Raw genomic sequence first — 25,139 nt, 5'->3', positions numbered from 1 at the left:
ATAGATATTCTTCCATAATTACAAAAGAATAGAGCATCGTACATAATTACAAGGGCCTTCAAGAAGAAAGCGCCAAGGATATTCTTACATTTCAAAGCATTAATTGCTCTCTACTTTTGATCAAACTTAAACTTGCACATATAGGAACACTAGAATCTCCCAATATAAATCATTTCTCATTGAATATCAAGTGGTATTCGTTTAACATTTTTTAACAATCAAACTTGCCATGAAAACTAAATTAAAGATTTATTGAAAGTATACAAACTAAACTCACTAAACTAACCCTCGTATAGACAATTCTACCACTAGTCTAAAGGCTCTCGTCTCCAATGTGTCTTTTTTATCAATTTGAAACAAAAGTTATGTAACGTTACACAACAAGAGTGAAGTAGTAAAGTGCTTATGTCGAATAATAAGTTTGAGTTTGAAGTTTTTACTTTAATTTTTTGTGAAGGAAGTATTTTACTATTGTATGATTTCAAAAAAATATTAAAAAAAATGGAAAAAGAAGACAAAAATGATCATAGGAGTATGAAATTGAAATAAAGTGGAGAACATTAGGACGGGGTTCCCTAAACTTTGGAAAGTCCTACTCCTACGTTGCATTCATGATTTGATTTCATATACCCATTTATGGTTTCTTTCGTCGGATTTCCCCTTAGAGTAATTTCCCACACTCTTCTCTTATTTTATCATTACACTATGTATATATATATGTAACCCCAGTAATTAATAAGTTTTAATAAATTATCTTACGAGTTTTTATTGAGTTATTTTCAAATATAACGTAATAAACCAAAATATAACAAAATTTTATATATATTAATGATAAATGTTAGCAGACTACTATCAATGTTTGTAGTTAATAGACTATGATATTTTGTAAATATTTTTCAGAGTTTTGTTATTTTTAATAAAAAAATTTAATGTTAGTTGATTTATGTTTATTTTCACGTTGTTATTTCTATAGGTTGGATGTTTAAATTCTTATACTTTTGAAAAAAAATGTTTGGTGAGATATACAAAGGTTGATTATCCAAGGAAATGCATTTGTTAGTTTTTAATAAATTCATTTTAAAAATTATCGAAAATATCAAAACTTTTTTATTTTTATTGGACATGGCATTTAACTTTTAAAATGTTTTGTGCATTTTTTTAACTTTTAATATCTCTAGCATATTTTTAAAATAATGGATCGAGGAATTGTCGTAAATGATCAAATCGAAACTATTTACACAAAATAACATAAAACCTTCAGTGAGCTATAGAGAATGTAATGATTTTGTTATATTTTGTAAATAGTTTTAATTTATTTGCTATATTTAAAACACGTATATTTTGCGTAAGTTTAAAACACTTCGACATCTTAAACGTATGTTTTAAATTAATGGATCTCGTAAAAATGAAATTTGTATTTATTAAGACGGAGATATTAAGTTCAACTCTTAATCATTAAATTTTGAGTTTAGGTTTCACTTTGATAAGTTTTTCAATTTAACACTGTAAATTCATTTTCAATTTAACACTGTAAATTCATCTCAAAATTTAAGTTTTGTTTTAAGCTGATATATATGATTTACATTTTTAACTGCGATTTCTTACTAAATGCTCAATTTTAAATATTAAATTTTAATAATTAGAAAAATAGTGGAAATTAATTATACATCTTTTAAGCTAACTAATAGGCATTACTCCAACGATCATATTTAATATAGATTCACGAAAAATTGAACCCCTCAACTTTATACTATTTATATATATAATTGATATAATATTAATATCACTAATTAATCAAGTCGTAAAATTATATTTCCGTCCTCTCTAGATCTCGATCCGTTAGAATTATTATAAAACGTATTCAAAACAAATTATGGTGTAGTAAACATTTCATATAAAAGTTTGGATTAATAAATTTGGACGATGTTCTCTATGTGACATAAGGAATCTAACCTAAACCGCTTTTGGGAATTTTGTTGGGCCAATGGGCTTTGATTCACCACTTGTCTTCCAAGAATATGTTCTCAAATTAAAAAAGATTACAATTATATTCCAATAATGTGTTTACTTAAATATACTTTTCCAACGATGATCCATTATAATAGTTTGTATTTAAAGTTTACGATATTTTAGTTTGAGTTAAATTATTTTCATTTAGAAAAAATAGAGTAACGATCTAGCAAATAATGAAAGAAAACTTATGAACGTAAAGATCGTAAAAACTTATCAATACTAAGTTGTATAAGAAACGGTGGATTGTGAAATAATGTTTATTATAGCTATTCGGGAAAAATTAAATGGTATTTATTATAGCATGATGTGATTATTGTAATTTCCCATAGTCCTCATTCCATACGTCACCTAAAATTGTAACATTTGAAATTCAAATATCAAAATGCAGTGATAAATATAATATTTTCTCTAATTTTTTTTTTCAAATTTCATGAACTAGCATAATAGTTCATAAAAATGTATTAGAAACCATGTTTATGCTCGATTTGATGATTAAAAGTCAATAAAATTTAAGAATATATTATAAAATCACTATAACAATTTTTTAAACAACTTATCTAAGATGGTGTATTTTAAAATGGTATGAACTAAATACATATATTTCTCAAAATCTAAAGCGCGAAAAAGGTAATAAATCATAATATATAATTTTTGAATATGTAGTTTTGATTGATTCTAAATTTGTTCATACTTCATTCACTTTTTTAGAAAAAAGTTATTATCTATCAAAAATAGTTTACTATAATTTTTTTAAAAAAAATAGTCGCAATGAAAATTACTTATTTTCAAACCACAGGTGAAAAATACTTTTATTATTGAAAAAGAAGTTAAAAACTTATCTGAATTAAACTTAAAATTTATTAAAAAATACTAAAACTAAAATAGATTGAAATAAAAAGATAGATATATATATATATAACAAGACTCGGTAGTTGCAATTATACCCTCAAACTTTCAAAATTAAATACAAAACCCTCAAATTTATTTAAGTTGCAAAATTGGACGTACCTTCAGACTTATTTAACGATACAAATTACATCGAATATAGAAGTTTGAGGAGTCTAATTTTTCTATGTTTACAAGTTAAAGAGTTCAAAACCGTTATTAAATATTTGAGGATGTAATTAGTATACATTACGTTTTGATTTTGAAATTTGGCCTAAAATAAGAAAAAGGGGGAAAGTGGACAGTAATAATAATGGAGTATTTCCAGATGCCTTACATGCCCAAAAAACTAACAAAGTCAAGAGAGTAAAAACATAGAGATGGCAGTGGGAATGATTCAATGCTACATTTCCACACCCTATAAGACACACAAACTGAGACACTGATGATTCCCCATCATAAACCCTTCATTACCCTCAACATTTCCATACCCTTTAAATCTTAGCCCTTCGTTTTATATTTCCTCATCAAGAAAACAAACCCATCTCTTTCAATGTGACCCATTTTTCACTTGATAATAACCCCTTCTTTTTTAATACCCTTTTTCTCACACTGAACACACAACACAAAGCCCCAACAGATCACACACTCCCTCCCTTCTCCTTCCCATTCTCCTTCCCCTTCCCCTTCCCCTTCCCCTTCCCCTTCCCCTTCTCCTTCTCCTTCTCCCTTGCTTGCTTAGGAGGGTGAAGGTGAGAAAAAATATCAAAAGGTGAGTTTGGGTTGTTAACCTCTCAATTTAGTTCACCTTTGTTATTGTCTCATTAATTATATATATACTTATTGTTACTATATCAATCATCATGATATGTTGTGAGTTCTTTTACTATACCATCACGCGTGTTTAAGAAATGTTGGGTTTAGAATTTGGTGAAAGATGGTCGAGTGAGATTTGTTGTATGGATTGAAACTTAAGGCCGAGTGGTTAGACACTAAGTTGATTGTGAAGTTTGGAGTCAATATGTTGAAGTTAAGAAGTTCTATATTTGAGGTGTAGAGTTTGAAAAATAAAATTATTTGATAAATGTACAAACGCTTCCTAAATGATCACAAGAGAGACGTTTGTGTGTTTAAGAAATTAAAGTATTGGGTTTAAAGTGCAAGTTTAAGAAAATAGTTTATTATATGTTTAGAAATTGGTGCCGGATTGAGTGAGGTTTGTTTACGATTGAAACTTATGAGGTGTTTAGGCTCTAGGTTGAAAATTAAGAAGTTTATGTTTGAGATGTAGAGTTGTTAAGGTAAAATTACTCGATAAACGTAAATACAGTGGATAAAGAGAAGATAAAGTTTTTTGATAAATGTGTAAACTTAACACACAATTACCATTAAAATTCAATTGTTTAACACCGATATACATATAAAAAACAATCAAATAAATTAACAAACACTTAATTTTATTAACTCGATCATAATCGACACAATTTTTTAGTTTTCTTTTGTATGATTATTGTAGTAATGAAATCTGACACGTGCGAGGCATGTCATGTGACCCGATCGATAATGGGTCCACTCATAAATCATATTGGGCCGTTTATATTTCAGCCCATAGAAAACATTATGGGCCGAGCCCAATAATACTATTACTCTATTTTTTTCATTGATGTGATTTATAGTATAGTTTTTCATTTGCATATATCTTCACAGGTTTAATTTCATTTCAATATTTTCTATCCTAATTATACATTTTAATACCAATACTGCCTAATTTATTTCAACAATCATGATACCTAAGTAAATAAAGTTAAACATAACAATTTCACTCGTTTTCCACTCAGGGATGGATCCAAGCAATTCAAAAATCGATCCATCAGGTTCGTTTCAATTTTTTTCAAACTTTTAGATTTATCGTTAGTTTAATATAACCGTTTAGTGAACGATTGAAATATTTGTATAATAGAGTTTGAGGCGGTGCCTTCGGAGTTGAAAACCTTAGAAAGGGAGCTCGAGGAAAAGATGAAGAAGATGGAAGAAATGAAGAAGAAGATTGAGGGTAAGAAGGTTTGTTTAGAAAAGAAGAAGGATGGTGTGAAGTTTTCAAGGAAAGAAATGGAAGTTTTTAAAGGGTTATGTGGAAAATACAAGAGCTTGAGAAAGGAATACAATGAAGCATGGGAGAAAGAGAGAAGAGAATCCTAGGAAATGTGTAATTAATGACCAAAGACTTGAATGTCTCTAGCACATGTTATTTTAATTATTAATAAAGATCCAAATTAATTTATTTATGTCTCTTTATTTCCTTACAATAATTCTTCTTTCTAACTTTATTTTCAAGTTAAATCCTAAAAAGAAAAAGATTGATGTATCCAAATTTGGACAGGGATGAGCAACGAATCGATTTCGATCCTGAAGAAGTATAATCAACTATAGGTTGATTGATTAGTTGGTTTACATCGGTTTAAGTCTTTGAGTTTTTTTAAAAGATGCTGTCGGTTTCAATTTTCTTTGGTTTCAGTTCGATCAGATTTTAAAAAAGATGTTGTCGATTTGAGCTGAAATATGGTTGGTGTCTTTTGATTCATTTGAAAATTTCTAAATCAATATTTACAGTGGTGTAATTTCAAATATGTATATCGATATATAATTACTTTTTATAAAAACCTCTTTAGATTTGGGTAAATGAGTTAACTCTTTAGATTTGTGTATTGGAGTGAGTTAGGATTAGGAATAAGTACAAATACATTAAACTTCGATCTATACTTTTAACAGTTAAACTAACTGACATGTAAGTGAATTTTGTTGTCTACCATGTTAATTCAAATATTATAATTAAATTTAAATATGTCTTAGCTTTCATTTATTTTCAATGAAGGATTCGTTTTTTAAGCAAATTTATTTAACAAGACGTTCTTCATACTTTAATTTTATATATAATTTTTACGAGAATTAAAAATTAGATTTAAAAAAGACACTTTTAATTTTTAAAATTTTCGAAAATGATAATTTAGTCCTTAAACTTTAGTTTAAATTTGTGACGATTATTTTTACAATAAACTACTCCCAATTTCTCATTTTATCCTTCTCTTCACTAACTTTATTTCTCAGTCAAAATCTCTCAAAGTTTTAAAAAAATAATACCAACTAACCACACAAATATATTTGTCTTGGGGTGAACGTTTTTTCTTACCAAATATATTTTTTTAGGACAACAAAATTTCCCAAACTCTTTATTAATATTACTTATAGTTTATACCAAATGGTGTTTTGTGTTTAAAAATTGAACCTTTTTTGGCCCCCACACTACAATAAGAACAATATTGTGCTTTTCAATACTATTTAATAGTCCATATGGTTATTCCTTTTCAATCATATCTTTAGAATATGGGGTTTTCTTATATTATACATACTATATGTATTTTTGTATATTGTATAATATATAAATATATATATGATATGATGTAAACACATTTCATATTAACTACATATATATGCACTAGTCACCAACCATGGACTTTTCACCACCCTCAATCATTAAACTTGGACTTTATAATATAATTACAAAGATTATATATGAAGGAGAGGGACAAAAAAACGATCTTCCAAATGTTTTACGTTTGTACTGATGTTGTTCTAGATTTACTCAAAATATAGTATACTGTTAAATATAGTTGTCTTTGCTTGTATAGTTGAGATCAGTGTATTATCTAGTCAATATAGATTTGCTTGATAGACAAACTTCATTTATTACAAATAAATACTTTTACATTTCATATATGTGTATTTGTTAGTTAACATCTAAACATAATTATCACAAGATAATAATACTATGCCACATATTAAGAGATTGTACCAAAACAATCTCTTTCTTTTCCTTCTAATTAACTCCTAATCAAGTAAACATGGTAGATGTTAATTATGATTTCATTTATTAAAAATTAAATAAATACAATGGAATACAAAGTTTGTTAATTAAGTGTGAAATGAATTTTTTTTCAAGTACAAGATTTGAACATAGAACCTCTCGATTCTATATACATATATGTTGTAAGCCTTTGATGACAATGTCAAATGAAATTAGTTCAACTAACACAATATTTATAGTATCAAATATAAAGTTAAAAGTTCGATTCTTCTACTCTTACATTATCTACTACAAAACCTAGTTGGAAAACTATGTTTATTCCATTAAAGGACTAAAAGCGATGGTATTAAATTGGTTTAGCTCTATTTTATAGTATTTGGGAAGATTTAAAAGAATAGAAAATTGAAATAGTATAAGGTAGAGAGTCAACTTGTCATGTTGTAGGAAGTATTTTAAGAAACCCAAAGAAACCCTTTTTTTTCCTCTTCTTCCTCTTCTTGAATTGATAATTGTGATAAGAGCAAAGAGAAGATGGACCCAACTCCCAAACCCAATAATATGAAAAATAAAATTTTCAAAACAAATAAATTAATTTAGAAAAGAGAAAGAGAAAGAGAAAGAGAAAAACCCAAATGAAGGGATTGAAGAAGAAGGCTACAAACACAACACATGATATTGAAAGCACCATTAGAAGATCAAAACAGAGGCAAAGAAAGAAAAATAAAGCAATCAACTTTCTTGTTTTTCTTTTTTTCTTTTTTTCTTTATGAAATTCATACCTGTGATTAAACTGTTGAAAATCCAAACAAATCTCTCTTCCTATTGATTTTTGCCTTCCAACCCAAGGAAATAACTCCCACCTCAAATTGCTCTTCTTCCCACTTTCCATTTCAATCCCATATATATATATATATACTTTGTTCGATTTCGATATGATCCTTCTTTCTGCATTGGGTTTCAATCGGTCTGCCATTGATGGGCAGCCTCAAGCTTTTAAACGAAAACCCATGTTCTTGAGCTTCTAAATCCTCAGACCCATTTCCGACTTCCCAGATTTATGATTCTTCAATTTCTTTGAGTTTCTCAAAACCTTGCTGCCCGTTACGACATGAATTCATCAAGTTTCCACGATAATGCTTCTGGGTCTTCGAATTCTTATGATGGGTATTCCAAACTTAGTTATGTTACCCCATCGGGTCCTCGATCGAAGTCTGGTCTTACGAGGCCGAGGATGACGAAGGTGAGGAGACAAACGAGTTCTCAGGATTTGAGGTCTGCGACGGTGCCGGAAACGCTTCGTCCGTTTACCGGGAATTCATTTGCAGTCCCGTTGGGGGGTGGCCAGGATTCTGTCTCCTGTAAATCGGGTGGGATAGGGAATCAGCCATTTGTATTTGGAGAAAATAGGAGCACCTCTACTAGCTCGAATTTAGAGATGTCAGGGAGAGAAATTTTTGATGGAATGAAGAAACTGAACATCGCAAGTGTGGATGAGGTTGGGATTGCTAGAGATGAGAAATTCGTCTTTAATGGAGGTAATAGCAGGACGAGTAAAACCGATGTTTTTGATAAAGGAGGCAAAGAAGCCATTGAATCAAAGCTTCCGGATGACATGAGGAAATTGAACATTGAAGAAGGGCAAGGTAATGCTATACCAGTTGAGAAAACTAGAAATGAAAGTTCGAGGTTGAGATCAAATGAACAGGCTAAAGTTGGTTTGTGGAACAGTAATGTTGATAATCCTATAGTTTCTGAACTCCCCAACAAGTTGGAGCATTTGAACATTGAAGATAGTGGGCATCGTGATATTGGTAGTGCTGCATTTAAAGCTGATGGTGTGGATATGTTTGGATTGGACAGGGGTAAGGGTGTTACAAACTCTGCTGTTGGAAGCTCAGCAGATTCTCTTCCTGAGAAGATAAAAGGTTTGAACATAAAGGGCACATCGAATTCAACAAATATCAACACCCACAAGGAAAAATTTGTCTCTGAAAGAACTCAAAGGACTAGTGGTAATTTTGTTGAGCAAAAGGATATTTTCTTGTCAAGAAAGATGGAGGAGATGAAACTAGATAAAAGGACACCTTCATCTGGAGGAATTACAGAGACGACAGAAATGCAAAATTTTAGTTATTTAGATCGAAATCCTAATCAACCATTGGCTACAAATATGAAATCTCAGAAGTTGCAAGAGTGTAAGGACATGGGAGGCAATCAGTTTCCCTCATATGCACAAAAGGATGGTAATGATCAAAATAATGTGGCTATGCCTTCTTCAATTTTTCATAGTGATATACAATTTAATGCTGTTGGTAGTACATTTCAAGCGACGGATACAAATAGAAACAAAGAAACATGTTACTTTCGCTCTACAACTAAACAAGAAAATCCTGGATCATCTTTTGTAGAATGTGAAACATCAGATGTCAATCCATACATTTTTTCTGCTGGTATGACTCAAAATTTTCAATTCAATGCACAGCGGGATCCAACTAGAGAATTTGGACCAAAGAGTAGGAGTGGAAGATATAATTCGACCACAGTACAGTTGCACATTGATCAGGAGACTCAGGACTTTGTTTCAAGGGACAGGGATCCTCTGGAGAGAGACAAAGCGTCTGAACCATATTCACCAATGGATGCTTCGCCATATCAGGAAACTTTAGCTAGTGATCCAATCTCTCCTGAAAATTCTGTGACATCCAATGAATCACTGGTTCTTGACCACAACTCCGTTGAATTTGATGAGTCAGTACCTGAGGTTTTAAATGATGTTATAGATGAAGATCTGCTTAACGCTACAGAAAGCTTAAATATAAGCGAACCTGGTTTGAGTGCGACTGAAGTAGAGGTAGATCATGGCTCTCTTTACCATTCTAATACAAACCAGGGTGCTGAAGGTCCCGTGGACGAATCTATTTCAGGTGCAGATACTGAAAGCTACAAATCTGCAAACGAGGAGTTGGATTTAAGTGGTGATCTAGCAGCTATTTCAGAAGAAACAGAAGCCAGTTCAAGTTTGAAATTGGAGAGGCAGGATAGCGATGGCAGGAAGCAATTCAGTTTTGCTTCAAATTCAGAGGATGCATCCAGGTCGAACTTTATATTTGCTGCCTCTTTTGCTGCTCAAGGTCAATCATCTGCATCCAAACGCCAATATAAAAAGAAAAGTTGGGGAAAAGTTGGTCAAGATTCTCATATGTCTCCAACAATTGGTATTGAGGTTCCATTATCATCTTCTTCTGCACAATTCGTAACATTTTCTGGGAATTCATCACCAATATCATCTCAGAAAAGTCAGAAAGGAGATTCCTCTATGGCTCAGCACAAATATGGAGTTGGCTCTTGGGTGAACAAAGGCCCGGAGATGAAGCAAGAGCCTGTTTCAACTATAGAAGCAACAGTTGCTGCCCAGGAGGCTTGTGAAAAGTGGAGATTGAGGTTAGTGTTTTGCTCTTTATAATTTTTTTCTTGCCCTAGATATCCTATTAGGTGTGTCCTTGGATTTTTCGTTTCAATTAGGTAATTATCTTTTACTTTGGCATTGCCAGCTTCTCATTTCTCTCTCTTTTATTGGCATAACATGTTGCAGAGGCAACCAGGCATATGCAAGTGGTGATTTATCCAAAGCCGAGGACCATTACACTCAAGGGGTTAATTGTATTTCAAGAGATGAATCGTCTAGAAGCTGTCTCAGGGCTTTGATGCTTTGCTATAGCAATCGTGCAGCAACTAGAATGTCTCTTGGAAGATTGAGAGACGCAATCAGTGACTGTACAATGGCTGCTGCTATAGATCCTGGCTTTTATAAAGTGTACCTTAGAGCTGCAAAGTAAGGCTCACTGTTTATTGTCTTTCTGTCTTATTCTGAGTTTGATACACATATATGCACATCTGTAACTCTTTAAGGTTTCTTTGTCTGACGTTAAAGTAATGTTTTCATTCTCGGTAGTTAGTTGCTTAAACATTTTTCTATCTGTATGTCCGATGCATATTTGTAGAATCTTAAAGAAAGTTTTACTATGTTTTTCTTTGGGGGTCGGTGGCAAACACTTTTTCTAATTATTTGTTAGATCTTATTTTGCTTGATTAGTGCCTTTTTGTGGTGATACCATGATAGAATCTTAAAGAAAGTGTGTTAGGACCAGGGATGTTCCCATTTTGGGACTTGGTGTTTTTGGATGTCTTCGTATATTCTTTCATTTTTTCAATGAAAGTTGGGTTTTCAGCTCCAAAAGATAAAAGTGAATTGCATCGGAGAACTTTATTTAATATCATAAGTAGGTGGCGTTAAGATTTTAACACTTAACCTTAAAATGAATTTGAGTTTACAGCTTGCCTTTTTTACCATTAGAACGACATAGGAAGCTACATATACTCGCATATAGAAAACATAGTTCTAGATTAACAGAGAAAATATTAGACATATAAAAAGAATAATTTTGTTTCTCCTACTGTTGTATGTTAGACTCGTACCAGGAATGATTTGTTACTGATTCTTTTTGTAAAGATCAGAACCTTTTATAATAGCATATTCTGGTTCTGCTTGGTTGCCATACACAACCAGAATACGCTATAGTAGATCTTATGATTGGAACTATGAATTGAAGTAGATCTTGAAAATTGTGTTTATAACGTATCACTGAAGTGCTATCTCATAAATTAGCTGTTACCTTGGCCTTGGGGAAGTGGAGAATGCAATACAATATTTCAAGAGATGCCTGCAGCCTGGAAATGATATCTGTGTGGACCGCAAAGTTGTAGTGGAAGCATCTGACGGTTTGCAAAATGCTCAGGTAACAAAGTTCTTTCTAGGATATGATATCTTTTTGGCATTCTGTTCCTTTTGAGTGTATATTAACATGTTTAGTGGAAGTTATAGTTTGTACAATGATTATAAAAGCAATGAATATTCTAGTCATGAAGAGTATTGGAACTCAAATTTACTCTTTGCTTCCACATGGGTTCTCAGTCCCTTATTTTTTGAAATTGTGACAAATTGAGCTTCCTTTTTGTCACTATTAGGTCTTATTGGAATATCTCATCTTCTTATTTTTTGCATGGTCTTTCTCTCAACATAGTCTACAGTTTCTTATATTAAAAAACCAATGATTAATTTACTTCTTATTCATAAATTTACATATACTCTACTCTTATGCCAATACTCTTTAGCTAACGAATATTGGTTTGGTGGGCTTTGTCGTTACTTTTTCCTTCAATCATTTAGAAGTTGAAAATTTTGAGTACTAGTTCATTTCTTGAAAAAAGTTAATGCATTGTTACACCCAAAATTTTCTACTTTTCATCTTGAACGTCCACGATATTTTCAATCTTTTTGTTACTTATGATAAGAGACAAGCTTGTTCAGGTAGGTGCATTTTGTTTTTTTTTTAAAATTAGATTAGGTTTTAGTTTTAGTTGATTTTTCACTTTTAATAGGTGTGACCTAAGGTTCCTGTATGTCCAAGACTTATGTTTCTACTGGCTTGCAGAAAGTGTCTGAATTCACGAAACGTTTAGCTGAACTTCAGCTAAGAAGCACATCCAGTGATATGCAAAGTGCTTTAGAATTAATTTCTGAGGCTTTGGTGATAAGCTCATGCTCAGAAAAATTACATGAAATGAAAGCAGAGGCACTTTTTGTGGTTTGTTGCACTCCTCTATTGTTATTGTTGTTGTTCTCTCTCTCTCTTTTTCCTTTCCCCTGTGTTTTCTTTTGGTAGATTAATGAGATTTTACTCCAAGTAAACCAACTTTCATTTTCATCTGAGAGACTCTAATCTTCATGCAGCATGACTGTTTTTTGTTTTTTTGTCCCAAACTTTTAAAAAATGCAGCTTCAAAGATATGAGGAGGTGATTCAGTTTTGTGAGCAGACTTTAAATTCTGCTGAAAAAAATTATCCTTCAGAAGATATTGGCAGTCAGACCTCAAATCTGGATGATTCTGAAATTTCAAAGAAATTTTACTTTAGGATTTGGCGATGCCGCTTGACACTCAAGTCCTACTTCCTTCTGGGAAAACTTGAGGAGGGTCTGGCTTCTTTAGAAATGCAAGAGGAGAGAGCGTCTGCGATGATTGGGTAAATGCTTCATCATATCACTATACTAGAATTCAAAATCTCTTCTTTTCAGCTGGGAAATGAATAAAAATGTAAATTGAGAAGTGGACGAATTAGAGAGGAAAAAGATTTTTTTCCCTTTCAAAAAGTGGAATTGTGGGACTTCCCCAGTTTGACAATTTTAAGTTCCAGGAATGGAAGAAAGTTTTTGGAGTCATCAATACCACTAGCCATTACCATGAGGGAGCTTCTTCGTCACAAGGTAACCTTAGTGAATTGCTTCCTATATGTGCCTTACTCTTTCAAATCTTTGTCTATGGCTTTGAGGCTTCTCTATTCTATCGGCCATAACTTGATCATATTCATTTATCATTTTTTCATTTCATCGATCCTTTAATTTTTAAAGGGCCATATTCTATTGAAATTTAAACTCTTCATCAAATGTGAATCACAAATTGTATGTTTTCTGTCGTGTCTAATAGGAAATGCATGTAAAGAGAGAAGATAATTATGGTGAACTTGAAGTTCTACTAGGCAGAATCAAATATCTAACATGATAGTATTAAATTTGTTTTCACCAACCAACTTAATTTTTTGGGTCAATAAGGGATTTAGCATGTTATCAGAGGAGGTAGTCTAAGAGGTCTTATATTTAAACTCCTTCAATGTTATTTTCTTTCCAATTAATATTGATTTCTACTTGTTGAGTTTTCTACGTATTTCAAGCTTACAAGTGAGCGAGAGTGTTAGTGATATAGTACTAAATTTTCCTTCACTCATTACCTTAGGTCTTTGGGTTAATATTTACCATTAATCATTGTAAATATTCCATTTCTATTTAATTGAGGGGACACTTATCTGATATCTCCATGGTCTTTCTTTCCCCTTAAATGACTGCAGGCTGCTGGGAATGAAGCATTTCAGCAAGGGAGGTATGCCGAAGCTGTTGAGCATTATACAGCTGCTTTGTCATGCAACGTCGAGTCACGTCCTTTCACAGCTGTTTGTTTCTGCAATCGGGCTGCTGCATACAAAGCTCAGGGCCAAGTTATTGATGCCATTGCCGATTGTAGTCTTGCCATAGCCCTTGATGAAGAGTATTTCAAAGTAATCATTTCTTTCTTTCATTGTTGGTTTTTTAAAATACTAGGAGCCGCACTGTCAAAACTTATCTAGGTGGTATGTAAAGATGTTTGATTGAAATTAAAATGTGCTTGGTATTTAAAACTGGTTGAATTTAGTTTGACAACAGTCCTTGGGATGGCAAGGATTCATAAATACCAAACTATTTTTTTTTTATAAATGTTCGTATTTAGTGTGTCCTTTTTTTTCTTCTTAAGAATGTTCGATGTTGGATATATTATCTGGCTATCATTTCATTCTTGTGTTTAGTGATATTGTTACCTTCTTCTGTATAAAAACAGAATTAGCTACTGGTTTCAAATTTAACATTAAAGGCAATATCAGATTATTCTAGAAATTTCTAAATATAATTTTGAGAGAAAAAAAATCCTCTAATTCTTCTTGTGTTTCTCAAATAAAAATTAGAATGGCTTTATAGATGAACACTAACATAAATCTGAACATGTTCTAATTAAGCTTTTATATTCACAGGCAATTTCTAGACGGGCCACTTTGTATGAAATGATTAGAGACTATGGTCAAGCAGCTAATGATCTCCAAAAGCTTGTATCAGTTTTCTCAAAGGAATTAGAGAAGACCTATCAATATGCTACTTCTGATAGATCAGGTACCAGTACAAATGATTTGAGACAAACTCGTCTCAGGCTTGCAGAAGTTGAAGAAGAATCAAGAAAGGAAATTCCATTGGACATGTACCTTATTCTGTAAGTATCACCCATCATTTAAAAAGTCTGCTAAATAATAGCTGCCTTTCTTTGAGATGTTGCATTTGGCAGTAAATTGTGATCAAGTTTTTTAGTATGCAGAATGATCTACCATCTATTAGATTTTTTAAACAGCTTTCTAGTGTTAAAATAATTTATTTATTCAATCATTGCAACGGTTGTAATTTTATAACTCAATACAAATATTCAAAACTAATGAAACAAAGAGACCCTTTTTCCCCTTCCATCAGAGTTTTTGATTGATGTTGTGATGAAGATCATGCTTCTTATAAGCACCTATTCGTGTTTTTCCTTTCCCCTCTGTCCGGATTAGAATTCTTGTGTCATCCAAGTCATTCCAAGTGTCAGCTAGAAGGTATAATCTGCTAGTGACTATGTCATGACGCAAAGAGTCTAAGAAGAACCCACATTGTGAACTTCCATGGACGAGTTGAGCACTGGTGCAACAACCTTTATTTGTTTAGTTGTCTGCTCTATGCAGTTTGTAATTGACTACTACATTTGTTCAGGACTATGGTTCGGCTCAAAACGTTAGAGGAACCTTAATTGTTGTTTGTGGCTGGTTTAGGTTATTTCATTTCCCCATTTAAAAGGGATGTCCACCTACTAACCTCCACAAAAGTATTAGTTTTATTGATACCAAAGGTTTTGCCTTCAAGTTTTTGGTAGGATGAGAAATTTGAGAGAGGTCCTTTAAATTTCAGGTTATGAGAATCACTAGTAATTTAACTTTGATGGCAGGGGAGTTGATCCATCTGCTTCTTCAGCTGAAATTAAGAAGGCATACAGGAAAGCTGCTCTCAGATACCATCCAGACAAGGTTTGATTTTTTTGTACTTTGTTGATATGCTCATTTGTTTTGTAGGTATACTTTATATTGGTTGTTCATTTGTTTAGGCTGGTCAATCCTTGGCTAGAGCAGACAATGGAGATAATGTGCTATGGAAGGATATAGCTGGAGGAGTCCACAAAGATGCCGATAAACTTTTTAAAATGATTGGAGAGGCATATGCAGTACTCTCAGATCCTATCAAGGTAACTTAAAGAATCCTTTCATCGCTTGTGGTCAATTGGAAGAGTTCTCTAACTTTTGAATCAAAATTTTCATAGGCCAACGACTTTTTTTCTTTTTTTAAATTCTAGTTTAATAGCTCAATATATTTTATTAGATGATTATAACCTAAGAAGCACGGATACTGACACGAATACAACATGACACCAACATGGTGGTGTCACAATTTCCAAAACAATAGGACACGTCACGTGGGGAACATGTTATTTTATTTTTTCTACAAAAATAATATGTGTGCATAATTTGGCATATTGTGAAACATGCGCACATATATTTAACAAAGTAAGAAATAAGCATGAAGGAAAAAAAAAAAAGAAGAACGACAAAAACAGAAGGAAATAAATAGAAATGAGAATGGAAAAAAGCAGTAAGAGAAGTCATATAAGTCGTCGTTGGTCATGGGTCTTGAAGTTGAAGTCCTAGTCATCAATGAAGTTATAAAGAATCGGGTAGCATAATGGTTTTTTTAGGAAGGCAGATTGTGGTTTAAATCTTGAGGCTAAAGTGTGTTTGTATGGAGAAAGTGTGCAAAAACTCTTTGAAAAAATTGGGTTGAACAGTTAATTTTAATCAGCTTAAAATTCCCCTTAAATGGGCTATCATTAGTGGGTCGTGTTTCACTACTTTTTTAAAAAAGAAATTTGCATATGGAGTGTGTTGGTATGTTGCTGGCGTGTCCTAGGCGTGTCTTGGAGTGTCCTGATGTGTTGGAAAGCAAAGAAATAATAATAAAGTAACAGACACCCCAACTGCGTTTGGAGCGTGTTGGAGCTCGACCAATGCTTCGCCAGTTTAGAAGTGTCACTGCTTATAGATCTTATAGGTTAAAATAATATGTTTTTTCAGCGCTCCCGATACGATGCAGAAGAAGAGATGAGGACTGCTCAGAAGAAACGCAATGGAAGCAGCACCCCCAGATCACATACAGATGTTCATCAAAGTCATCAATTTGAACGAAATAGTGTTCGGCCTCAGTGGCGAGATCTATGGAGATCATATGGTGCTCGAGGATCAGAATTTCCTCGTTCAACTAGGTATTCATAAGAACTCTGTACCAACATGTCATGATCAAATTCAAGCATTCAAAAGAGGTCTTACACTTTTGGGCTCATCAAATAATTGATCATTCAATCAAGAAATCCAGCAGCAGTTTAACTCCTCATAGTGAAAATGGCCAAAAGTTGACATTTGGTTCAAGAGGATTCCTGATGGCTAAATCTTGCAAAAGAGGTGGAGGTCTGATCCTTAACTCACCAACCATAACGCCATAAAAGGAAGTGAAATGAATGTGTTCCAGTTCTTCATTTACATCTTGTAGCTTGTTCATATGATTGAGACTGAGAGTGATAGATTTGATTATAGAGTGAAAAAAGAAAAAGAGGGAACACGACATTTTAAAACAAAACAAAAAGAAGGATGATGGTTTGAAGTTTTTCAAAGTTTTTCCTTTTCCTTTGAACAATATTTTCTCCCCATCTTTTTTGGGGATCTCATGAGAGAGAAGAAGCGTGTAGTTGTTCAAGTTCATAGAGTGCCATGTACATACAGAAGAGATGAATTATCAACTGTGTTACAACTTACATCATCTACTAATGGCAGCTGCCTGAGTCTCTAACAAGATGCTAACACATGAAAGAAGATGACTGATCATTGCAGTTTAGACCTTCAACAATGTGGTAATTACCATTTCTGCATTTCGTTTTCAAGTGGTTTGACGTACTTTCTTCTTTTTTCTACTCTTGTTATCGAATTTCGATCTGTGGGTAACAAAGTACACACTCCAGATCTTCATGTTGATGAAGGAGTGTATGTGGTTCTTGTTTTATTCTTTTTAGTTCTTTAAAGAGTGATGTATTATGGAAAAAAAAATAGAAAAATAGAACATATAGACTGACTATGAACACATTTGGACATCGAATACTTCATTTTGTAAATGGCTTTTTGGAATGAAGTTTTATGAATGCCAATTTAGATTTTGTGTGTGTATGTGTTTAGTTTAAGTTAGGAACAAAGGTTCCAAAGGTAATTATGACTTTTGAAACATAGTTTAGATATTGACTCATTGTTTAAGGTTATTGATCTTGCATTATTAGTAAGTGCAAGTTTTATTTTCCCCATCCAGAAAGAGCTTTTTAAATAGATGATTCCATGTTGAGCTTCTTAACTGCAATTCTATCTATTTTTGTAAGTTCCTTGAAGAGCTCTGACAGATACTACCAAATATTTTATAATATTATTGTGATTTTTTTTAGTATACCAACAGAAACTTGCTTCACATGTGATAATATTGATATCCGTTGCACGTGTGATATAATTTTTTTAGCATACCAATTGGAACTTGTTATTAACTCGTGTGTTTTTTTTATGGTAATTGTAATTGTTAGCCATTTCAGAAATAATAATTATGGGTATAGCAACATTTAAAAGAAATTGTAAATATAGCCAAATCTATTGTTGATAAACTTATATCGCTGATAGGCTCCGTGATAAACCAATATTTGCAACATAGTCTATCAGTAATAGACTTCTATCATTTGCAAATTTTTTAAAATGTTGCTATGTATTTAATTATTTTGAATATAATGGCTAAATTTGTAACTATTTCTTTTCTGAGTTGTGATAATTGAATTTCTACAAATTTGAAAGTGCTTAGATTAAATTATTAAATATCAAACTTTTAGGGACTAAATGATAAAAATTGAAAATTCAAAGACTAAATCGTTATAAATCAAAGTTTATGAACTACATTGTTACTTAAAAATACCTTTTTTTTTATTTGGTTTATCATCAACTCTCGAAAAATGTTTAATGTTTCCAAATCTAAAGTTTCGTTTTAAAAAGGAAAAGGATTCCTATTTTCTAATATAATTCCACCTTTTATACATACATATATTTACAAACATACACGTATATATACATATTTATGTACATAATAACCATGTGTTTGGAGTCGAGGTGCAGAGTGTCATGGTCATGTTTGGTCGAGGTGTGGAGTGTCGTGGTCATGTTTGTCCAGGGCATACTGCTCGTGGTCGAATGATCGCTCCAACACCTTACATTACTTTATTATTTTTTCAAATATTTTTATTAAGTACGTCATCTCATATATTAGCATATGCGAGCCGTCCGTTCCCTTTTTGTTCACAATGTACTATATAGGATAAAACTTATCATCATACCGTCATACCCACGAGTTATTAGATATAGTATTTTTGTCCCTTATTGCTTAGAGCTATGTAACGTCATCTCTTTTCTCCAACATGCTTTCAAGCGTTTGCAAAAACCTTTTTCTCTAAATTCATTGGGGTGGAGGTTTCGAAATACATCCATTGTGTCACTGGCTATTTGGATTCAAATTGACCGACTTGTTTTCGAGGGGGGAACAAGTGCCACGAGATCATCTTGTCAAAAGTGCGACTGTGACACAATGTGTGCACGTGTAGTGGGCAACCAATGAGTGTTCATGCACATCAATGCAAGGTTAGCAAAAGTTGAGTTTGTGACAATGTACGATGTCACTCAAGCCCATACTCAAACTCACGCTTTTTAACATTTCTCTTATTCCAAATAATCATGATTACATTCCAGTACTCCAAACATCTCCTAACAAACAAGTATAATCAACTAAGACCACTTTTTAGATTACCATTGATGGATTACATTTCGCTTTGTGTTAAACAAAACCTTAGGTTGGAGAATGAGCAACCAATGTAATGCATAATCATCCAAAAGGAAGAAAGAAAATTTGTATACTCCCAAATGAATTTTCAAGAAAACATTGCATCGTGTTAGGCAAAGTTATTTTTCATGACACCTTACAAATACTTCCTTGAAAACTTCTTAAAATATGTCGTTCTCCTAACCAATAACCATGACCTCCATAACATATAAAAACGAAGTTTCGCCTGTCAAGCAAGCTTACTCGTTGTTTTCTTGAAACAAAGGTCCACTTTGTTAGAAGAAAAGAAAAAGGGAGATTCCTTTTATTTTCTAAAACAAAACATACAAATGTATCACAAAAGTCTCATTCAATTTCTAGTTTACCGTCACATGAAAATTATACACTTACATAAATTACATGAATCTCCCCTTGTCGTCCGCTATCCACGAAGTAGCCTGATCAAATCAAAATCCAACAAAAAATTATTTCCAGTACCTCATAAAGCACAACCAAATCAACGGATCGATCGAGTCAAATTGATCCATTAAATTTAAAGTGAATTTGAAAGAACTTTAAAAAAAATATACATTTAAACGACTCATTCGGTTATAAATGTTTTTAAGCACTGCTTATATTTATTTTCAAATTATTTAAACTTAAAAAAACTTTTTACGTCAAACACTTTTGACAATTTTGGAAAGTGGTTTTGACCGGCTAAAATAACCTTGTACCATAATAAAATGCTATCGCAAACTCACTTTTAGGTAGAGATGACACCATCAATTGGGTGCAACACAAGGAAGTCGACAAATGAAAGATTCGGTGTTGTGGAGGAATGTCAGACATATATTCCTAACCCAAGTTCTTTAGGCTCTGTTTCAACCATCCATGGAGGCCTGTTGAGATTACAATAGGTGATTATGATAATCCGAAAAGATGAAGTACTAAACAATATATACCTGTATACTCATTGGAATCGGTTAGATCATCGTACTTGTTCATTACAAAATTGATCGTCCCTTGGGCAGCGCGTCTTAGAAGAACTTCCCTCGCCTCAATTGCTATTCCTTCGGGCTATAGATAGATGCGATTATATTTAAAGCCAATGACAAACTTTCTGGGTAAATATTTCAGATACAATACCTCTTCAGGGAACCAAACTCCAGGTTGTGTGCTTCCCTCAAGAACAGCAAGTGCAAATGCAGCTGTTGAATATCCCACTGATCTGAAAGAGTTCAAATATAACTCAATATTTGAAGAACATATGGAGTTCATATTGCATAAATACAACTGGAAGTTGATTGAGAACGGCTCTTAAGAGGGGAGGAGGGGGAAAACTCTTACTGGGAGAGCCTCCGATGACTGAAAATACCCACAGTGTTTCGCCCATTTGAACATTCCAAATCAACCTACATAAGAAAGCAAGGATTAGGAAACTTTTTATACACATTCAAACTTCTTAAGAAATTTTGTCTCACCCTCATGGATACACGTTCTCCAGCAAGACCATCAAATGCTCGAACAAAAGGATCGAACAGTTGAACCAAATTTTGAACTTTGCTTCTATCTCTAAAATATTCCTGCATCAATCAGTCAATCTTCTATTGGTATAGGAGCCGTTGTTCATTGTACGTGATGTTTGATTGGAGAGGTAAGTTGTATGTTATATTGATTCTTGATAATTTATATAGAAAACTTTCCAATATCTTGCACGATGGTATCCATCAACTGCAAGACAGAGTAAGAAGTTTCTTCAAAATCAGCGTTGTTGATAGAAAATCACAACCAAACGCAAAGTTAAATAAAGTTATTTAGCGGCCATTGTCCGGTTTCAGGAAAGAGTTCCTTTGACATAAAATTTGTAAGAGCTAACTTGACCAGTTAATGATAAAAATATAGCATTCAACTCGTACCAACGGAAGAAGATTTGTCAAGGCCACCATTCCCCAATTCCAAAAAAATGGTGCAGTTCCAAAACGAGCACTGACTGTCGGCACTCCCAGGATTTCATGAGCAGTTCTTACCTCTGGTAAATTCCTGAAATAAACATACATTCACTCAAGATGCAGTTTACGCGTTTCAAAGCAAAGAAGTCAATTTTTTCCCACAAGTGGCGTCAATTGCATGTCATCATCAAACGAGCAAGCAAAAACTGCAATCCTTAAAGTTGATGAAAGGAATGGAGGGCTATTAATAATATTCTTTAAACCACGACTTGAAACCATCAGCTTAGTTTAGAACTTTAGATAATGGATGCCTATGATTGTTTTATGATATACACAGTTTGAACTGTAAAAGCACGTAGGTCTGTCCAAGAGCTTTCCTATGATCGGTTAAAAGTAAAACACTACATACTTATGAAGTATTGCATGATCAATAGTTTTGCTACATAGAATGAACTTACAGCAGAAATACATCTCTTTTCCCAATTCCTTTTCCGAAGTCAATGTTGAGCATTCCACTATAAGGTTTTAGTTTGAGCTGTTCCCCTGATTCCAAGGTCATGTGCAGTGCATCAGTCGCCACTCAGAATGCGATGCAGAATTGACATATGACACAAACACACACAAGTTTCAGTCGATAACTGACCTTTATTATAGGCGACCACCTCCTCTCCCAGAAGTAAGAAACTGGTAGCTAATATAGTTGGGCCAGCACCACCAGTGCCTGCAGTGTAGTAGTAGAATCTGAGACAAGAATTTACATTTAGTTGCAGAAGAAAGAGCACCATGTTAATTTTTATATTTAGTTATATGAACAACTTCAAAGTTTTCTAGTTTTAACTGAAACCTTCTCTGAAATGAACTTGCAAAGAAAGATGACATTAAGATTCTAAATGTAAGCATTAATTACATCTCCAAAACAGTATGTATGGCACGGTTCTGCTTCAAAAATACTACAGAATTGAAATGGACCAAAATGGATATAAAGTATATCCGTTCCTGCCTCCATAACAGGTTTAAAATGAAACAGGTATCTGATAATGATAATAATATAAAACATATGAAGGCATTGAAATCCAAAATCTTTTGATATGGTTCTCTTCCATTTTCGCACAAAATCTTGAAGCTAAGGAAACTCCTCAAAAGAAATCTGTAGATGAGGCTTATCCCCCGTCTGCACTGGGAATTAGTTTACCATTTTATGCACCAATACATTATTGAATTATAAGTGATGAGGAAAAGTATGCTTTATGCTTAGTCATGAGGCTTATTGATCAGTCACGCGGTATCAGGGACTTCACCTTAGCCTCTCGGGCTCACCCTTGCTTTCATCTCTCACAGCACGTACAAGCTCTGATGCCATTACTGGCATGGTACAACAGAAAAGACTTATCAGTTAGACGAAAATATTGATTTGAATATATTGCATTTACTTCCCACTGAACCTTGAACTTCAACCTATAACCACTGGTCCATTGTTTACAAAATATTTGTGTTACATAACTTTCAGGGCCAAAGAAATAGATAAACACTATTACATTTAAGGGATTAAGCATCATCACATAATAGGAACTATCAACATACGAGTGCGGAGTGCACAATAAGAACATGGATATTATGTACCATTGCTAACTCCAGGGTAAATGCCAGCAGTTGTAATAGCTGGAATGTTTGCATCGATAGCTTTATTCCTGAAAGATTTTGCTTTTTGTGAATACTCTGTATCGTCACAGACATCAACATAGGCTGTCTGCAGATAGACAAAGAAACTCATCAATATACAGTCATATGAGAGAGATCTTTAATGCAAATGCAGCTCTTTCCTTGGTATTTATGGAAGCTTCAAGTACAGTGCACTTCTCTGTCTGCTGGAAAGGTCCAGCCGTATGAACTACAAGATCCACGTCTGTAATGACAGTTACAAATTTCAGTTAAGTGCCCTTGGTAGCAAAAATGTTAGACACTTAAACAACTTTGGTTTAAGGTGCAAGGTTTTCACGTGTTTTGATCCAGGTAGACATCATAAATCAAGGTATCTGCAACTAAAGAATACCTTCATTCTTAATATTCTTAGACCATAAAAAGATCATTTATTAAGAAAATAAAAAAATAAGTAAAGGGATGATAAATTGATGGGTATGCCATTTTACCAATCCTGTTGTAAATAAACCAAAATATTTTCAAAGGCACATCAGAAATCAGAACCACCAAAAATCGATTGACTCTTGACAGTCTTTGCAGTAAAAAAAGGTCGTGAAATTAATAATACACGACATCAAGAGACAAATACCATGTTATTTGTCAGATATTCAGAGCTGAAACTTTAAAAAAAAGGCATTAACTGTGTAGTGTAAACAAAAAAATAGAAGGCCGTCAACAGGTGCAGGACTGTCCATGTGTGTTGGAACTTCCATAAATAGGCAACTGAACTAAGAGAGTATTCATAATAATAATGATAAAAAAAAGGCAAAGATAGCGCTATTCAAAATTTGAAAGAAAGAGAAGAAAAAATCCTTGAACTACGATATCTTGTATTTCACACAACTCTTTTCGTAGCCTTGAAGGTAAAACTTTATGTATGATATTATTTCCTTGTGGGTTGAATTCAACTTTATCTTTGAGAAAATTAAACCATTGAATTGATCATAATTTGACTGCTTAAGTTTCTAATTTTGAATCTTCATTGAAATGAGGAAAATGAAAAGGACACAAAAAAGATTCTTAAACATGGAAATATTTCACAAACGAAACGAAACTGATCCAAAAGACTAAAATCGTATATTAATCAGAAGAATCAGCATACCACTCAAAGCAGCCTCCAACATATCTACATTATCAACATCAACTTCCACAAACCGAGAATTTCTCCCGAGTGTCCCGACCATAGCTTCACCCTTTGCCCTATCACAGTACGCATTTTAAATCATTCTGAATGTCAAATTAGAAAAACGCTCTTCGTTATCCACTAACAATCAGTACAAAAACAGTTTCGGTTTGTAAAAACAAAGTTCTACACGAGGAAATACCGGATAGTTTCGACTTCGAAATGCAGAGATAAACAGAAGAGCGAAGTAGTTCCAATTCATTATTCAAACATGTCAACGAAGATATAAAACTATCCTTAATTCAAAAAAACAAGTAAGAATCACCTGTTACGACCACCGATCACGATCTGAAGGTCTGGACAGAACTGTGAGAGAGCAATGGCAGTGGATGCTCCGACCCGGCCGGTGCCTCCGAGTACCAAAACTCTAGAATTGCGAACATTCAGAGGGAGTTGAAGCGGGAGTTGAAGCGGGAGTTGAATGTCGGCGTTGGCCATGGCCATGGGAGAGAAGGTTTTCAAACGGAAGAAAGCTCCCGCCATTATTTGCCGTTGTGTGTCTCTGCACCGGCGAGTCGTTTGCTACACAGAAAGTTATCTCTAATCCCATTATCAGTTTTATCGTTGATGATGACGTGGCAACAAAATAACCATAACTTTACTTTAGTGTTTAGTTTCGAAAAATAGCCATTGGTTTTGTGAATATTGAAAAATGATCCTTTTTCTTTTCCAATTCCAACCAATGGAATTTTGTTTACCAATTGATTTAAATTTGGAAAATAAACTAACACTATTTTAGTCTATGATTTAAAAAATATATTCTTTTTTCTATTTTTTTTTTATGATTTTCATTCTTGTACAATAAAAGAAAAATATGAGTTTTTTTTTTTGTTTTCAGTTCACTCTACTTTTAAAAAGTAGAAGAAAGTTTTGGTCGATTAACATAAACT

The 25,139-nt window shown here is 33.1% G+C and overlaps 2 protein-coding genes and 1 long non-coding RNA gene across 4 annotated transcripts; 2 read left to right on the top strand and 1 right to left on the bottom strand.

Moving 5' to 3' along the window:
* The first annotated feature begins 3,389 nt into the window (after positions 1-3,389).
* Positions 3,390-5,183, top strand: LOC105435878. Its single transcript, XR_969835.2, has 3 exons — positions 3,390-3,670; positions 4,737-4,772; positions 4,859-5,183. It is a non-coding gene; the product is annotated as an uncharacterized LOC105435878 (long non-coding RNA).
* A 2,142-nt stretch (positions 5,184-7,325) lies between these two features.
* LOC101209437 lies at positions 7,326-17,745 on the top strand. Its single transcript, XM_004140161.3, has 11 exons — positions 7,326-10,201; positions 10,353-10,592; positions 11,427-11,556; positions 12,253-12,405; positions 12,598-12,842; positions 13,014-13,083; positions 13,722-13,928; positions 14,436-14,668; positions 15,431-15,509; positions 15,587-15,724; positions 16,608-17,745. Exons 1-11 carry the CDS (start codon positions 7,869-7,871, stop codon positions 16,803-16,805), a joined length of 4,026 nt encoding a protein of 1,341 aa, XP_004140209.1. The 5' UTR covers positions 7,326-7,868; the 3' UTR covers positions 16,806-17,745.
* Positions 17,746-19,521: 1,776 nt separating this feature from the next.
* LOC101209190 lies at positions 19,522-24,789 on the bottom strand. Of its 2 annotated transcripts, none has more exons than XM_031886589.1 (14): positions 24,515-24,789; positions 24,169-24,266; positions 23,189-23,271; positions 22,989-23,115; positions 22,667-22,730; positions 22,012-22,109; positions 21,827-21,911; positions 21,336-21,459; positions 20,901-21,002; positions 20,767-20,831; positions 20,566-20,647; positions 20,382-20,496; positions 20,181-20,318; positions 19,522-19,877 (listed from the first exon to the last, which is right to left on the bottom strand). In XM_031886589.1, the coding sequence occupies exons 1-13, from the start codon at positions 24,730-24,732 to the stop codon at positions 20,275-20,277; spliced, it is 1,305 nt and encodes a 434-aa protein (XP_031742449.1). In that variant the 5' UTR covers positions 24,733-24,789; the 3' UTR covers positions 19,522-19,877; positions 20,181-20,274. The 2 variants fall into 2 exon arrangements, with proteins under 2 accessions (XP_031742449.1, XP_011657630.1); XM_011659328.2 differs by having other exon boundaries at positions 20,417-20,496; positions 24,515-24,770.
* Between the last annotated feature and the right edge of the window lie 350 nt (positions 24,790-25,139).

The sequence above is a fragment of the Cucumis sativus genome, chromosome 6, assembly GCF_000004075.3.
Source record: "Cucumis sativus cultivar 9930 chromosome 6, Cucumber_9930_V3, whole genome shotgun sequence".
Lineage (NCBI taxonomy): Eukaryota > Viridiplantae > Streptophyta > Magnoliopsida > Cucurbitales > Cucurbitaceae > Cucumis > Cucumis sativus.
Note: the sequence above shows the minus strand (reverse complement) of the source record. Positions and strands in the feature narration are given on the sequence as shown.

Excerpts from the sequence above, each read along its gene's own strand:
- LOC101209437 (XM_004140161.3), top strand. The coding sequence starts at position 7,869 with ATGAATTCATCAAGTTTCCACGATAATGCTTCTGGGTCTTCGAATTCT. Across the intron at positions 13,929-14,435 it reads TTGATGAAGAGTATTTCAAA|GCAATTTCTAGACGGGCCAC; the intron begins GTAATCATTTCT and ends TTATATTCACAG. Across the intron at positions 15,725-16,607 it reads TACTCTCAGATCCTATCAAG|CGCTCCCGATACGATGCAGA; the intron begins GTAACTTAAAGA and ends ATGTTTTTTCAG.
- LOC101209190 (XM_031886589.1), bottom strand. The coding sequence starts at position 24,732 with ATGGCGGGAGCTTTCTTCCGTTTGAAAACCTTCTCTCCCATGGCCATG. Across the intron at positions 23,272-24,168 it reads GTTGGAGGCTGCTTTGAGTG|ACGTGGATCTTGTAGTTCAT; the intron begins GTATGCTGATTC and ends CTGTCATTACAG. Across the intron at positions 20,832-20,900 it reads GAGAACGTGTATCCATGAGG|GTTGATTTGGAATGTTCAAA; the intron begins GTGAGACAAAAT and ends TTTCTTATGTAG.